The sequence below is a fragment of the Amblyomma americanum genome, chromosome 3 (assembly GCF_052857255.1).
Source record: "Amblyomma americanum isolate KBUSLIRL-KWMA chromosome 3, ASM5285725v1, whole genome shotgun sequence".
NCBI lineage: Eukaryota > Metazoa > Arthropoda > Arachnida > Ixodida > Ixodidae > Amblyomma > Amblyomma americanum.
The window spans coordinates 222210844-222227359 of NC_135499.1; the positions used below are offsets into that span (position 1 = coordinate 222210844).

Here is a 16516-nt window from a genome sequence, read left to right on the forward strand (position 1 = left end):
GCTCGCAGTAAGTGCAGTGGCCGATTGTTTCGCGGGCGACAGTCTGGAGATGCCTCGGAAACTGGGTTTTACCAAAAAGTGGCAGAATCGCGTCGTCATCATCATCATCATCGTAATTAGCCTGGCTGCGCCCACTGCAGGGCAAAGGCCAGTCCCATGTCTCTCCAATTAACACTTTCCCTCAGCCACTCTGCCCGCTTCCGATCGCTTAACATTACACCTATCATTTTTATTTCCATAGCTTAACTCGAACTTGCGCTTCATCCGCACTACTGCCTTGATACCGCCCACAGCACTTACCTTGATCGCATTCCTTTTTTTCTGAGCTCCTCAAAATTCGAACAAATTTTCAAAACGTGAAGCACACGGTTTGTGGAAGTCCGCACTCCAGTTCTGTACAACGGATGACGGTTCGTGATAGGAGCTGCTTCTAGAATATTATCTGCAAAGCATTCCTTACGCGGCACACTTGACCTCTCCTTCCTGCACCTGACGCCGCTCTGGGGGAGCGTGCAAGAGCCATCTCTTGCTTATTTTTTCCGACAACAAGAAACAAACGAATTTTTAGATGTCTTTTCTTGATGAAATCTAATCATTGACAACATCTTGTCTGGTTGGGTAGTAAATTCATGCCAGAAGGGAAAAATGGAACGCCGCCGATGGCTTCCGTAGGGAAGCCGAAGTTTTTTAACCGTCACCTTTGGTTGGCGTTCTTGTTTTCCTTTTTTTTACATGCCTTATTTCCAGGTCGAATAGCCGAAATTCAACTGTATACGCGAATGCAGCAGATTGCATGCAGCCCTCAGGTTATGCAGCCCACAGATTTATGGCCGACAGGCTCCGTATAACGCTGGAGTCACTGGCTGGCGTGCGGCGACATTTCTGGAATTAGCTCCATCTCCTGTTTTAGCTCCCTCCCCGGCCGTTTTCTTGCGCCAAAGAGGGATTTATTCGTCTCGTTTAGGACCGTGATTACACTTTCAAAAAAAGAAAGTGTTTGGTTCACCTGATGTTGCCACCATCGGCATACAAGCGCGAGTTGGCCGTGAAATTTTAAAATAAGCGTGATTATAACTGTGCTGAGCCCGGAAGCAGTTCTCCGTAACGCCATCATGTTGAATCATTTGCGAAGCCCTCTATAACCCGTGGAAATCGCCAGTACAGCAGACGCTCTCGCTCAAGAATCTAAAGCCAGCGCACTTCGAAACGCGAAAGAACGGAGTCAGGTCGTAGTAAGTCTATCTTTCTCGAGTCTCGCGAAGAAACGGAAGGCTGCGTCTGTTTAGAGCCCTAGGTCAGGGCCAAGCTTGAATGCAGAGCCATCGATGAGACACACATAAATAAAGCTGTATACACGATATGTTTTTAGTAAATAAAAAGAGAATTTTCCAAACTCATTGATGCGGAAACGCAATATTGGCTCCCTCAAATCTTTGTCAAAATTCAGTCGACGCGCTTTTCTTTACAACTGTCCCTTTAACTTGGCAGGCTTTGTCAAGTCGCATTATACGAGAAGGTTCAGACATGCGCACGTGTACTGATGTGAGCAGCAGTAAGAGGCCTGCGAGTGCCGATGCATGCCAAACTGGCCAGACTGCATGCGGGCGCCGCCTGAAGCTGCGCCGGTCTCGGCCACAGTGGTGAAGCGTTAGGTGGCGCTCACATCCAGTTTGGCGTAAAGTCCCTTTAGTTCGGCGCAGTCCAGCACGCGCTAGCAGTGGTCTCTTATTTTTACTCACGATTGTAAGTTCCCCGGCACCAGTTTTCGCAAAAATTGATGCTTTTGAATACAGCTTCGCTTAACTCGGGAGCTAGAAAGGTTAGGAGAAAAATCGCTGAAGGATGGTTTCTTCAGACAGAGGAGCACCGCACCGAACCCGCAACCCGGCAAGGGAGCCAGTGTCCAGTTACCGCCACAGTCTTTCGGTAGGGTAGAGTGCCAACCTAGAGTGCATTGCATGTGGCACTGCACAGAATTCCAACCCATCTGCTACCTCCCACGCGTATGCCGAGCTATCTTAATGACTACGGCACAGCTATGGTGCTGGTACAGGGTTTAGTTAAGATTTATATACAGTGATTGATAATGAATTCTAGCGCGGCAAATTCAAATTCAATTCAGTGCAATGAGTCGCAAACAGCTTTCGCCTTCCCGCACTTAAGAGATATCTAAGTGCCTCCAACGATATTTTTTACGTCAGCGAATGGTGTTACAAAGGCTTAGCGCTGTTGCACAGCGCCACTGATCGTGGCCAGGTTTTGTGAAACACTTCTGTCCCACCACCATGTCGAAGGTGAAAACATACCTAACGATTATGGACAAAAAGCATTTTTGAACGGGAACCAATTTATGAACGGAATTTTTTTCATATATTGCCATACTTCTCTATAAAAATCAATATATCCGCAGATCTCCAGTCGGCAGGCTTCCTTTTTTATCCTATTAATGTTTTTGCTGTCGACAAAAGTATTCCGCATTGGTTTTCTATGGTCGTCTTAACTGCTCGATACGAGTTATGAGAACGCTAAAAGAAAGATTCTGCTACACGTCAGAGGAATGGACCATTACCGTCATTATTTCCATAACAATACCTTTCAATATTCCAATATTCACAATTTCTGTCCAATAATGTTGGACATGATAACCACGTGAAGATAACGATATCGGGAGGCTCCTTCAGCCAGTGGTTAATTTCTGTGTCTGACTCTTAGTTGGTGATGTTTAGGCATAATGTTTTTTTCTGTTTCCTTTGGCCCTGGTTTAATTGACGCCATGCCGTTAACAGACGTCGCCACCACTGCCTTCCGATGGTCCTGGGGCACCTTTATCCAGCGCTGCTGCACTTCCGCAAGGGTATTCGCACCCACGGTGCGACGGCCCCTCTGCTGCGGGCGCCACTATCCATCCGGACTCTGAGCGAGCTGATCTAGAGACGCCCTTGACTGCGGTCGACGAAAATCCGCCGCAACCGGTACGCCGCAACTGGAAGCCGCTGCTCCGGTCTGCCTGGAAGTGACTTGAATGTCAGGGCTGTGTATGTCTACGCCCCAGCTCGGGGCCAACCAAGAGACAAGCGTAGCGCTAAAGAAAAAGCCCTTATCGCGGCTAAAATATCCGTGTCGTATTGCCGTAGATTCATCGTCCTATGTGTTCTAACGAACCCTACCGCACGACTCGCTTGACTGCTATTCAGCACCTCGAACGTCGCCCTCACCCCTCCCTCCCCTCGCGGATGAGAAGACTTCGGGAGGGCTCCGTTCTGGAATGCATGTCGTGCTTGCACAAACTCTCCGCATAGGCTACAGTTGGAGATATTCTTTCTTTTCATTTTTATTTTGCGCTACGAATGTACCAGGTGTTCCCGGAAAGACTTTCGAAAATTTTCAAAAATAAGCTTTTCGGGGAAAAAATGGCTTTTGCTGCCTAGTATTGCCAGTGCTGGCGGATACTGGAATGCCGGTGAATTGTCTTAAGTAGTAAGCTGGCTAACTAATTTCTGATAACTTTTTAACTATCACAGATTGGCAACTGGCTGCAATTAGAGATTCGTAGCCAGTCGTTAGTAATAGCCATATCAGGTTTTAGAATTTCATTACTTCGCCGCTGTGGCTCGGAAAAATTTGGCTGCATCGTGCGAAAATCACGCGCTTTCGAAAGCGTGCAGGCAAAGCAACCCCTCCAGTGCACGTAACTACTCGAAAAAGCCACATTTTTGTCGAGGCACAGCGGCAAGGGTAACCGCGTATGCGAAATTCTAAAAACTAATGTGGCTATTATTAACGACCAGCTACAAATCTCTGATTGCAACAAGGCGCATAACTCTGCTGGTTAAAAGTTTAATTATTAAAATTAGTTAACCAGCTTACTACTCAGGAAAATTCACCGGCTCTCTGGTGTCCTCCAACACTGGTGATACTATGCCGCAAAAGTCATATGTTTCCCCCAAAAAAGCCTATTTTTGAAAATTTTTGAAACCGTTCGCTGAAACACCCGGTATAGTGTGGCGCGTCTGCTGTGACATGGTGGGAGTTTCGGTCATTTTGCTCAGCAATACGCGAGCATCGGCAGCCGCAGATTTTCAGGCATGCCAGAGTGGTCGAAGCAGTACGTTTTCAGGCGACCGTGACTTGGCCGGCTGCATTGACAAATTTCCTGTCTACAGAATTGTGGGCTCTGGAGACTGCGCCACCTGCAGTCGCATGCGCCACAGGTGGGCCTACGAGTGTTTGAAATCTGTCCTCCGAACTTCGGCTGCCCGATCTGGTCACATGGTTGGGGTGAGGGTCGGGCAACCTACAGCTAATACTCTCCCTTTGCGGCGAGGGAGAACGTTTGAATTATTTTCGGGTGCAAGGACGCGTGGCTCATTGTGCCACAACGAGTCGAGTGTCGCGACGTAAGAAGGAACTCTGGTTTGGCGAAGTGTCCCCTCCCAGGCAAACCTGCCGCAGTTTGGTTCATGTGATCTACAATGCTATGCAGTTTTTGTTTTTTACTTTACGACGCTCTCATATGCAGGAAAAACCATGCCCCAAGAAGACGTCGCTGCCTCTGTTGCCGCACTTGAAGACAGAACTTGGAGGTGAAAAGAAGCTCAGATTTTACGCTCGCTGCATTCGTCCCCACATGAAAATGGTAAGCCTGCTGTCCCTTTCAGCTCGCAGTGTCTGCAGACAGTGTGTAGATATCCGGAGCAGGAGGCTGTAGTGTTTTCGCGCTACATCATTCCGCCCCCTTTTCAACGACACGCACTGCTGGGCGCTTCCCTTTCTCGATCTCGTGCCAGTCGCAGTGCTTGCGCGTCGCCAGGGCGCGCTGTATACCGCCATCAAACCAATCGGCGTCGCACTGCAGCGGCAGTCGAGAGCGTTGTGACGTGTGAAGCTGCCGCTCTTGTGGGCCACCGGCGGGCTAGATGTGCGTGTGTCGCAGCTGCTGCTGGCGCTCCTGTACCACGCGTACGTGGCGGCTTCCGTGGTGCGCACGTGGCATCGTTCGGGGGACTGGTGCAGTGGCGGCCGCTTCCTGGCCACGCTCACGCTGGTCGTGCACGTCTTCTTTGCGGTCAGCGCCGCCGCTGCCCGGCTGGCCCCGGGGACGCTGCAGCTCGACCGCCCTTCTTCGAGATCGCTGCGGTTAGCGGGCGTCACTCCCTTCTCGAGTGGGTGCATGGCCGTTGCTCTGTGACGTAAAGGTGACAACTGCCACCTGCTGTGAGAAAAGCGTTAAAGGAGAACGGACACTGAAATTTTTGTTGCGTATTCTTGCATTGTAATGACGCGCAAGATAGTATGTGGCATAAATTGCCGAGTGGGATTCACCTACGCCCTTCAAGTAATTCATCATTAGTTTTACAGCGATAGCTGTTTGCATCCGTCCCTGGCTTTCGCGTCCTAGTCGTCCGCCGTCGGCGTAAGCGGCGGGTACGTTACAACACCCACCGGTTGCGCCGGTCAACCTAGGTCGCATACGCCTACGGATGGCTCTGTTCGGAACAGCCGCTTGCCAGGGCAGGGGCGCATCACGTGACCCCTACACCAGTGGTCATGTGACTTAACGCCTAAACTAAACGCCTTAACAGCTATCGCTGAACTTCGCGTTACACAGTCGTGACCGTCCTGTGAGTTTTTTTTTCTTTCTTATGTTTCGGCTTCAGCAGCCGATCAGTGGCTATGACGTCATGGTTTAGTTAGGTGAGGGGAGACATATACCCAAACATTGATATTTTAGCCTCTTCATTCGTTGACATTCCGGATTTTTTGGCTTGCTAGCGTAAAGGCTGGTTTGCAGTAAGTGCCAGAGAAAGTTGTTTTACACCAACTCGAAGAAGCAGCGATTGTATCGCAGTTTCATGGCCTTAGCTAAACTTTGACATCATAGCCACCGCTCGGCATTTGGAAGCGGAACTGAAACAATAAGAGGGAAGAAATTCAGTGGTAAATTATTTGCATCAAGCAGGCGAATTCTGCATGGTGATTCATGTCTAAATGCCTTACGCACCTTTCCAAAGAAATACGACAGAAGTAAGAATTCGGAGTCTGTACTCATTTAACGTATAGACGACAGCGAAAAAAATAACGAAATACATGTTCACTTCGTGTTTGGAGGTTGCTCGTCCTGCTAGAAAGCAACTGAGTGCTTTGAGACAGCAACACCATCCGCCCATTTCTCAGCGACGTGAGAGAGCATCCTCGACAAGAGGGGAAAGACGGAGACCAAGCCCCTCAGAAGCCGTTTCCTTAGACGCACTAATTCGAAAGCGCACTATTTAAACGCGTGCATTCTGATCAACACGCCAACGCGATTTCTAAACGCGGTATTTCTTCAACGCGCCGCGTCGCAGTGCGGTGGCAGGTGATGGGTTCCTGGCTGCGCTGTGCTTGTTGCTGCTGGTCCTGGACAGCTTGCACAGCATGCAGCGGCTGCGGTCAGTGGGTGGCCTTCTCACGCTCGTCTGCGGCGGCCACCTGGCCTCGCAGAATAGGATCAAGGTGGGCGATTCCCTCATGCAGCCTGGATGCCAGTTCCTCTCCGCGTTTTTCTTCTTCCGGGCTCGCTTCTCGATGATGTAGGCGCCTTCCCCGCTGCGTAAACAAATGGTGTCCTGTGGACCTTTTCACTGTTTACAGCTTCAATGAGCGCGCGTGCGTGTTGGACTGTGCTGCGCATGCGCAGTAGATTCCTTTATGAAATCCGCTAATCAGAACGCTGCTGGCACAGCCCAGTGGAAATACTACTGCGCCCAAAAAGGCATATGTGAAAAGGTCTACAAGAAAGAAAGAAAGAAAGAAAGAAAGAAAGAAAGAAAGAGAGAGAGAAAGAAAGAAAGAAAGAAAGAAAGAAAGAAAGAAAGAAAGAAAGAAAGAAAGAAAGAAAGAAAGAAAGAAAGAAAGAACGCCGTTTGTTTACGTTTTCTGTGCCTGTGTCGAATGCCTACACTGTGTCAAGAGGGACTAGCCTCTCTCGCTTACTTCCTATAGAAGCCACAAGCTCGCCTTCCAGGTGGCATCAGCAGTAAAATGAAGAGCTGCAACTCGCTTGGGGAGGGAGAAACGAGGAGCGAAAGGTGGTGTCAGGATGCGTTCCTCAAATTTCGGTCCTCTGGTCAGACATGGGCCGCGCTGGAAGTGGGGAACAATTTCCCTGCAGTATCTCAGAAACAATGACGTGCGCAAGCATCTCGAGCGTACACATTTCCACTTCGCAGATCCGGTGGGCGCGAGTGGTGCGGGCGGTGTTGCTTCAGCTGGCGTCGGGAGCGCTGTTGCTACGCTGGGGTCCGGGTCGGGCCTCGCTGGGCTGCGCGGTTCGCAAGGCCACCGCGTTCCTCGACGTGCCGCGCGAGGCGTCGCAGTTCATGTTCGGGCACCTGACGAGCGGCGTCAACCTCGCCGACTTCCTTGGCGAGGCCGGCCAGAATGCCACCACCGTGAAGCCGCCGTTCGTGTTTGGAGTGCGTATACAGACCGGCTGGTCAGATCTCGCCGATTCCTCTTTCTGACGCGACAGTTCCCGTTCAGCGGATAGGCTTTCGAGAAAGCGATTAAAACATTACATAAATTGTGAATGTAAGTGCGCAACATCACTGAAAAGGCATTATGACATGTAATAATGTAAAGTAAATTAACTGCACTGAAGGGAAAATTCCGGCGAGATGGGCATCGAACCCGTGCCCTTTGTATTCCTATTCAGACACGCTACCCATAGGCCACCGAGGCAAGTTCGTTCGACTTTGTTGAAAGGAGGCGTTGTGTGGCTTGTCAGGCTGTGTCCGTGGCTGCGAAGAGATGTGCAAAGTGGACACCAGGCAGCTAGCTGAAGGGAGCCGTTATCACGTCATACCTTTAAGGCGGAGCTTAATTGTCCCCCAATTTTTTTTTATACACAATTAGGTTGTAGTGTATCTTTATAACTCGAATGATAAGGGTTGAGGCAAAGGCGCGCACATGCACAGGCATGTGCATGTGATCGCTTCTGAAAATGAAACGTGAAAAGTGATCGCTTCTGAAAATGAAACCATTAAGGGAAACGAGGTTCTTGTGGTGAATTTTATATGCGCGGAGACGAAAAACGTATTGCGTAACTTGTTGCTGGGTTAGTCGGTGCGTAGCACGCAGAAGACGGCAGCGCTAAAGAGATGCTGAAAACGTTCGTTTGTTTCATGTTCTTGGATCATGATTTAGTTCCGAAGCTTCACTCTAGTTCACTTTTCTCCCGTCAGTGATAGATTATTTTGCCGGAGTGAGCAGACCTATTCGCCCTGAAGTGTTCGAGAACGTGGACCTACTGCTGGCATTAGCGAATGGCAAGCGTCCTTTACAGCAGCCGGCCGCTAACGGACAGCCTCGCATGAACTGCGGTTAACGCTCGAGCTCTGGCACTTGTGGCCTCTCTGCGTTTTTCGCTAACACCTTTCGCGCAGCAGTCCAAGGCTCAGGTACCGCACTTCGTCGTGCATACCACCCCAGGGGATGACGGTTATGTTCTACGTGAGCTTCTTCGTGAGCGTCCTCTACTACTGCGGGCTGGCGCAAGCTGCCACCAGGCGCGTCGTTGCCGTGCTGCGCCTCGTCACCGGCGCCACAAGCGCCGAGTGCGTCAGCTGCGTCGGCAGCATCTTCCTGGGACCGGTGCGATGTGCTTCTGCCTTGCTTTTTGCACACTTGCCACTGCCCGTCGCCTGTGCTAGCAGCGAAGCTGGCGAGAGCAGCACAAAAAAAAAAAATGACAATGTTTACCCCGAGCTGCTTGTATGCGTCGCGAGTCGCAGAAGCGTCACTCATGAGTCGCCTAACAACTCGCACGCGGATAGGCTTAACAGCTGTCGCCGAGGTTCACGCATTCGACCAACGCAGCGGGGTGACGGCGAGGAAAGCACTGCGGAGGCTGCAGCGCCCGGCGGCGTGGTGGAAAATGTTGGTTTTCAGGAAAGGAAACGGCGCAGTAACTGTCTCACTTCTCGGTGGGCACCTCCACCGCGCCGTCAGGGGAGAGATGAAGAGAGAAAGAGGTGCCGTAGTGGAGCGCTCCGGGATAATTTCGACCACCTGGGGATCTTTAACGTGCACTGACATTGCACAGCACACGGGCGCCTTTTGCGCCTCCATCGAAACGCGTTCCGCCGCGGTCGGGTTCGAACCCGCGTCCTCGGTGTCAGCAACCGAGCGCCAGCACCACTGAGACGCCCTAGACGCGGTTGAGAATCCCTGGGAGGTCGAGTTGTTTACGTAGGACGTGACCATTGGCGGGGTGGAAATTCACGGGATTAGTGCTGGCTCTTGCCCGCACACAAATTGGGCTGAGACAATGTGGACAAGCTGCTGCGCCGAATAGGCAAACATCGCGCTACCAGCTATCGTTGGGACAGAAAAAAGAAACGACAAAATATAAGTGAAGCTCCGGCAGATGTATGAAATGACGTGATACAGTCGACCTTACATCGAATCCAAAGGAATTCGCGGAATAGTCCGATATATCCACAATTCGATGTAAAAGTTGCAGTAGATAACCTTAGCTGTAACCGAGAAGCGAGAATACGTTGCACCCACTGTAGTACCGCGCTTCTTGCAAGGGACGTGCCGCCCGTCATGCAGCGTGCCATTCGCTCCATGGGCGGTGCTGGCCTCCATCGAAGCCGCAGCAGACGGTGCTTTAGAACTGGGCTTTGCCTGTCATATGACGTCTGATCCGGTTAGCAGTGCAATACAAATGAATAACCGCTCGTTAAAATTAAGGCACACTTAGTTCCCGAAACGCCTTTGGCAACGAAAGCGAAGCACAGCAGGCGAAGACTGCCGCTATAGGCTGGAGTTAGGTTGTTTTCACCGCTTGACAGCGATGTGGTTTTGATAATGAGCACAAGAGACCGAAGGTCGCCATAAAGCACACCCCATCCCGCCACGTAGTTTCACAACGCTGCCAGCTGGCGCCCAAGAAAGCGCAGCCGACCCGTCTTCGCCCTGAATGTGATAGCGAAGCTATAGGGGAAGCGCTATAGGGCGCGGCGTGCCGTTAGATACATTGAACGACCGGTAAAATAGGGAGTTCGATATACTGCGCGGCTTTCCAATATTTTCACACAGGATTTTCAAGGCGATATTCTGCGTGTTCGATGCAGCCAATAATTCGAAGTATCACAGGAAAAGATACAGCGCAGAAATGACAGAACTAAAGGAGCGGACAGACACAAGCGCTGTACCTTTTCCTGTGAAATGTACTGCCTAGCTCAGACAAGTACCCTTTCGTAATTCGAAATATCCGGGTTCGACTGGATTTCGTTAGGGTTTATCCTATTATAGGTACTGATAAGCCAGGTGGGACCGATATGGGCAACTGGCATGGATTGTTATAGTTCACGTTAGGTCCACTAGTGCTGAAGCTAGCTCGTGTCGACTCTGAAAACTTGGAACGCGAAGCTTCTGTGCGCTCATTCATGGCGCTTGCATGCGTGTGCTTTCGATTGGTGTTGCTGGACTTCTATGTCACGCGTACCGGACCGAACTTTCAGCAATGCTGACGCTGCGTCCCGTCTCTACAGCTGACGCATTTAGCGTCTTGTGCTAAGTGTGTCTGTTGCAGGTTGAGGCGCCGCTTGCTGTAGCCCCCGAGCTGGCCGATCTGACCCCTGCCCAGCTGCACTGCGTTATGGCGGGAAGCTTCGCTAATGTCTCGGTCGCCAGCCTGGCTGCGTTCGTACTGTTTGGCGTGAGTTTCACGTGCACCGTCGACGCGTGCGCGTGCATGCAGCCGCTCACGGGATGGAGCATGCGCACTCCAGTGCTTTGACAAGGAAAATTGTGGATTGCCATTACCGGCGCAAGGTGTCAGCGGAAGCCGCGCTCGCTGGCCCGAAACTACGCGAAAGAGCTCTGAACACGTACGAAGCCCCGTGACTGCTTTCAAGATAACGGTTGCAGGATTTCAATGCGCGTACGGAATATGCGCCCCTTGAAGTGTACAGGGATGATGAGTTCGAGCGGAAGCTGTGGACAGCCAAACTTGCATAGCACGCACCAGTCCTAAAGCGCTTCTGGTGGTTGTCTAACGTTTGCAGCCAGCGGTAATAAGAAAGCTCTGCACGCGTGCGCGGTCGTGTAGCGTGCTTTGCCCTGGATTTAGTTGCCTCAAATACGCCGCCATTTGCAAGCTTTCTTCTCCGGCGATCGCTTAGGACAGAAAGCCTTTTTCTTTTTTTCATCGCCGGCCCGGTCCCGTAGCGCAGCTGGACGCCGGCCACCTGGCGCTGGCGTCGCTGATGAGCGTCCCGGCAGCGCTGGCCGCCGCCGAGCTTCTGCACCCGGAGACGGCGGAACGGCCCGTTGCGCGCGAGGACGAGGCGTCGTCCACCGACGGAGGGTGGGTCCGCGGGTCTTGCACTCACGCTCGCTTGTTCAATCGCTCACTCGCAAGCTGACTATAGCCGACGGAAAACCCATGGAGGGTTGGTTCCCGTTCCGCTCAAGGAATCTTTATTAAAATGATAGGCGTGTAGTCTATGTTAAGTGATATCCATGTCAGTTTTTAGAATATCGAAAACGCAGCTTACCTCGGTACTGTGGCCCAACAAATTTTGGCTAATCACGCCAAAATGCATGCACCTTCGAAAAGCTTACAGGCAAAGCAACGGCTCCAGAGCACTTACCTCGTCAAAATAGCCAAAATTTGCTGGGCCACTGTGACCAGGGTATCTGGGTTTTTGGAAATTCTAGAAACTCACATCTATATTACTCACAATGGCCTACACGCCTCTGAATAAATAGGAAGACTAGCAGTAAAATTAAAAAAAGTTAACTACTCAATATTAGTTAACCCGCCTATGCAAGTGAGCCCGTCATAGCTGTATTTAGATGCGCTACACCACTCACAGTGTTATGCCGAAAAAGCTATCTTCTAACTCAAAAAGCCTATTTTTCTATAATGCAGAATATCTTAGGTGAAATACCCTAGGTGTCCCACACCATCCGTTCCGCGCACACTGTGAGATGCGCGCACACCGCAAACAGGTCCGGGCAGAGCATCCTGGAAGCGGTGTCACGCGGCATCATGGTGACACTGCTGACGGTCGGGGGCATCGCAATCAACATCGCCGCCTTCCTGGCCTTTGTGGCCCTCGCAAACCACCTCTTCGTGACGGTCCTGAATGATGTCGGCGCTCCACCGTTCAGTTTTGAGGTACGTACCTAAGCACATATGTCACGTGACCTCGTGACGTCATCGCAAGCTGCCTATCGGATTGTGAGAAATCGCCCAGCGTGGCTGGTGTCCCACAAGCCCCACTGATAGCAGCACCTATCATCGCAGGGCAGTGGCGTGTGGCTTAACCGCTCTATGTACCACTGCGCCAGGAGCGGTATGTGGACTCCCGGGGATCTATGAATGTAGCGAATGATTAATTCTACAGCAATACATGTCTAAAATGATGCAATGTCACGGAAACTTACTTAATATGATATTTCAACCAAGGTAGGGCAGTTGAAATCAAGCAAAACCATAGGAAGTCAGAATAAACAATGCAAAGCAGGGTTAACTGTGCTAGCGCACGATAATTCGTGATTAGCCCCAACCTAAACCGCCCGTGATTTTTTTTAGCGTTTACAAATTTTAATTTTAAAAGCCGTGAGATACATCGGTGTGGTGTGGGCGGGTGCATTGTACTGCAAGGCGTATATGTGCTCGATAGAGCTCAATAATTGGACGACTAACTACTGAAATAGCTAAACAACTTTTTCATTTGTGATTTTAGGAGGCAAGGTTAGAATATGAAACTAAAGCCCATCAACATCGAACGCGAGCCCAGATTTTAAGTTTCCTTCATCGGCAATGTCGTTCAAAATATCAAATGTCAAAAATACGCATTTGAAAGCTCACTGAGTTGGCTTTCTCTCATTGCATATTTATAAAATTGCGTCGCTTGCATTTCTTATGCATGACTTATACATACGCCGTTTGTGTATTTGATGAAGTAGAAGTTAACTTGATTTCAGCGACGATACCACGCGCCGGGAGGCCATTTGATAAATATGCAATGCCGGAAAGCAACTCAATCAACGAGGTTTCAAAGGTGTATTTTTGACGTTTAATATTTCGAACCTGTTTGCCGATTGAGAAAATTTCAAAATTGTGCTCACCTCCAATGTTGACGGCCTTTGATTTCGCAGTATAATGTTGCCCTTTAAAGCAAAAATAAAAAGTTGATCCGTTAATTTTATTGAATTATTCGTCTATGTACTGAGCTCTAGCACGCACGTGATGTCCGCTTCGCTGTACAATCCACCTGCATAAACCGCACCGACGTCTTTCGAGCAGATTTTAAAATTAGCATCTGTAAACGTTAAAAAAATGTTGTAAACGTTAAAAAAAATATTCAGTATATGTGCTCAGAGAGCACATGCGCAAAAAATAGTCAAGATGTGTATACGTTAAAACACGGTCGAAAAACTTTTTCGCCGCAAACAACGTAACTAGTTTCACAAAACAGCTGTATTTTTTAAATATAAAAAGCGATTCCATCAGCCATCGAATTCCAAGGGCTGCACATTCCTTGCTTGAACAATTGTTAGCTTGGGGGTACCATACTTACCCAGCAATTTTGGAAAAAATCGCTTTGTAGCGGGAAAAAGTTTATGAACGCAATTTTTTTCGTATATTGTAAGATTTCACTATAACAATATGTCCGTATATCTCCCCTCGGAAGGCTTGAATTTTTTTGCTGTTAACAATTTGCTGTCGCCAAAAGCGTTCCCCATTGGTTTTCTATGGCAATCCTAACTGCTCGATGCGAGCGATTTAAGAAGTTTTTGCTACGCATCGATAGAAGGAACCATTAACTTCAATTTTTCCATAACTGTGCCTTACAATATTTCAAAACTCGAACATTTTCTCAAGAATGCTGGGCACGAAAAACTGATATAATAGGTCCCAGCCTGCACCGCTCAAAGCACAACAGGCTTAATTCAGTCAGAACATTAAAATGTCTGTCCAGAGGAAGGGCAACTGGTCGTTTTGCATCCGCAGACGAAAAACATAAATGAATGTATGGAAATGCATGACCAGAGAGAAGTAAACTGCTATACAAACGTACATCGATTGTAGTAACAAAGAGCGATCAGAACTGCCAACGGAAATGATTACAGAGAGGTCGCTGCTGTTTCCACGTTTCGTTAGCACGAATTCTGCACAGTGACTGCATGGCACTCGCACTGGGTGTTTTCTTAGAGCAAAGTGTGGCCGCCAACGTTCCCAGCCTTCGTGAGGTAACGCAGCAGTGAAAGCATCGCCACGCTCATCCCGAAATCACCACAAAAAGGCCCCGGTGCGCAGGACGCCCTCGGCGTGGTGTTCGCGCCGCTGGCACTGATGATGGGCGTGCCGTGGGAGGACAGTGCCAGCGTGGGCCAGCTCATCGGCACCGGCCTCTTGGCCAACCAGTTTGTCGCCTACCTGTACCTCGTCAAGATGGCCCGCTCGCTGCATGTGCGTGCTCAGTGCCACGCATTTGCACACCTGTGCCCAGGCGAATGTGACTGGGTTTGTGTCAGGAATCTGATTTGGGGCATTCACTCCGAAGGCCGCACATCCACCGTGCATTTCCATCCTCGTACTCATTCCGGTCTGTATCCCCAGTCCGCTCTGATTAATCTAAAAAAAAAAATGGACGGAAGTGTGCTCCTGTGCAACAGTAGCTTGGTTTGGTCTAGTTAACAGTTTTTTGACGTCATAGCGCAAAAAGAAAAACACGGACGACACAGATGTAGACGGGACAGCCCCTGCCCCGCCGACAAAGTGCTCCTGTGGCAATGCGAATTTCAACGACAGTCGGGGTGGTGCGAAACGCATATGACATTCGGGCAGTGTTTGCCAACTCTGATTAGCGGTTGGGGATGGTTGTTGCCATATGACGCTACACTCGGATTAGCGCCACCTGTAAGCTTTAGTGAATGCCTTTTCTTGAGAGATAAAGCTGCCGGATGCAGTAACCCTGCATGGGGTGCCCGATAGGGAACAAGCGTACGTCACTCGCGCGACCATGCGTCAATGGTGGGCGTCCGGTCGGGATACACACGGCGAGAAAAACGGGCGAGGGGAGTCTGAGAAGCAAGGGAGAGGGGGAGAGCGCGGACGCCGCCGACCACATGATTCCGCCGGACGTGCATCATACAGTCATCGCTGTAAAGTGCCTTCATTCTCGTTACAGCCGCGGTCCGTGCTCATCGCGACGTATGCGCTGTGCGGCTCCACCAGCCTCGGATCGCTAGGGATCGCAATGGCAACCCTGGCCGTGCTGTGTCCCGCACGCATGGACGACGTGAGCCAGCTAGTGCTACGAGCCATGTGTGCTGGATCGCTGGCCTCCTTCATGACTGCGTGCGTGGCCGGTAAGCTGAACCACAGGCAAAACCTCATCCGGAGCACGTTCGGTGTGACGACGTGTGCCTTAATTCGGACTGGCGCCAAAGCGCTGGACCCCGGATACATTTCTCCTGAGGCTAGTATTCCGCTGTCTTTACCAAAGCGCGCGGTCCTTTTGAGGGAATATGTGTACTGCATGGGGCTCTACAATCCGTCAAATGTCTGATGATCGCTGGCTGCAACACCAGACCACTTGATATACAGTTGTTTCTCGCGAGCTGTGTAACCACTGAGGCCATGTCAAATGCCACCTAACTTGCACTGAAACAGGTTCCGCAGTGCAGTTTTAGAGCCTCTTCCATCAGCGCCAACATAAACTGTGTCAGAGAGGTGTTCCAGAGGAAAAAAAATGTGTATCCAGAGAGCGTTGATTTTCTGGCATTTGAAGTCAACCTTCGACATTGTTATTGCGCTACTCATGGTTTACACAGACAAGAACGACACATACAGACGGCGCAAACTATCAACTGATTTTATTGCGTGGGAAATTCGTTTTATATGAACTGTTAAGATGAAAAGGCACAAAAACAAGTAGGTTCATGGAGATGAGTTGTCTAATATTCTTCTGCTGACAGACATGCGTAGAGGACGGAGTCTTTTCACTTCCTTAAAAAGTTTATCTCTCGCTTCGTCAGCGCTATTGAAGGGTCGCGTACGCAAGCGCTACCGGTCGCTGTCATCCTGCGATCCCAAGATAAAATGCAAAGGGCGTCCTCTACGCATGGCTGTCAGCAGAAGAAGGTTAGACAACTCATGCCCATGAAGCTACTTGTTTTTGTGTCTTTTCATCTTAACAGTTCATATAACACGAATTTCCCACGCAATAAAATCAGTTGATAGTTTGCGCCCTGTCTGTATGTGTCGTTCTTGTCTGTGCAAACCTTGAGTAGCGCAATAACAATGTCGAAGATTACAAACCAACTAGGCCCATTTGAAGCTCTTCTTAGAAAGTCAACCATCCCATTTCCTCACAAATAACGTCTCTTCTCTCAAGAGATTTTTTCCTCCTCTAAGATGAATGTAGCGGCAACCGAGTGATCTCTCTTACTGTTCTTTGCAGGCAGTCTGGTGGGCTGATGTCTTCGGGACAACGCTCGTTCCAACAAC

The 16516-nt window shown here is 50.0% G+C and overlaps 1 protein-coding gene across 1 annotated transcript; it reads left to right on the plus strand.

The window, feature by feature from the left end:
- The first annotated feature begins 7047 nt into the window (after positions 1-7047).
- On the plus strand, positions 7048-16516 carry LOC144123650 (solute carrier family 28 member 3-like). The gene is made up of 8 exons (XM_077656445.1): positions 7048-7454; positions 8470-8631; positions 10580-10705; positions 11223-11356; positions 12004-12172; positions 14321-14473; positions 15195-15375; positions 16470-16516. The coding sequence occupies exons 1-8, from the start codon at positions 7113-7115 to the stop codon at positions 16484-16486; spliced, it is 1284 nt and encodes a 427-aa protein (XP_077512571.1). The 5' UTR covers positions 7048-7112; the 3' UTR covers positions 16487-16516.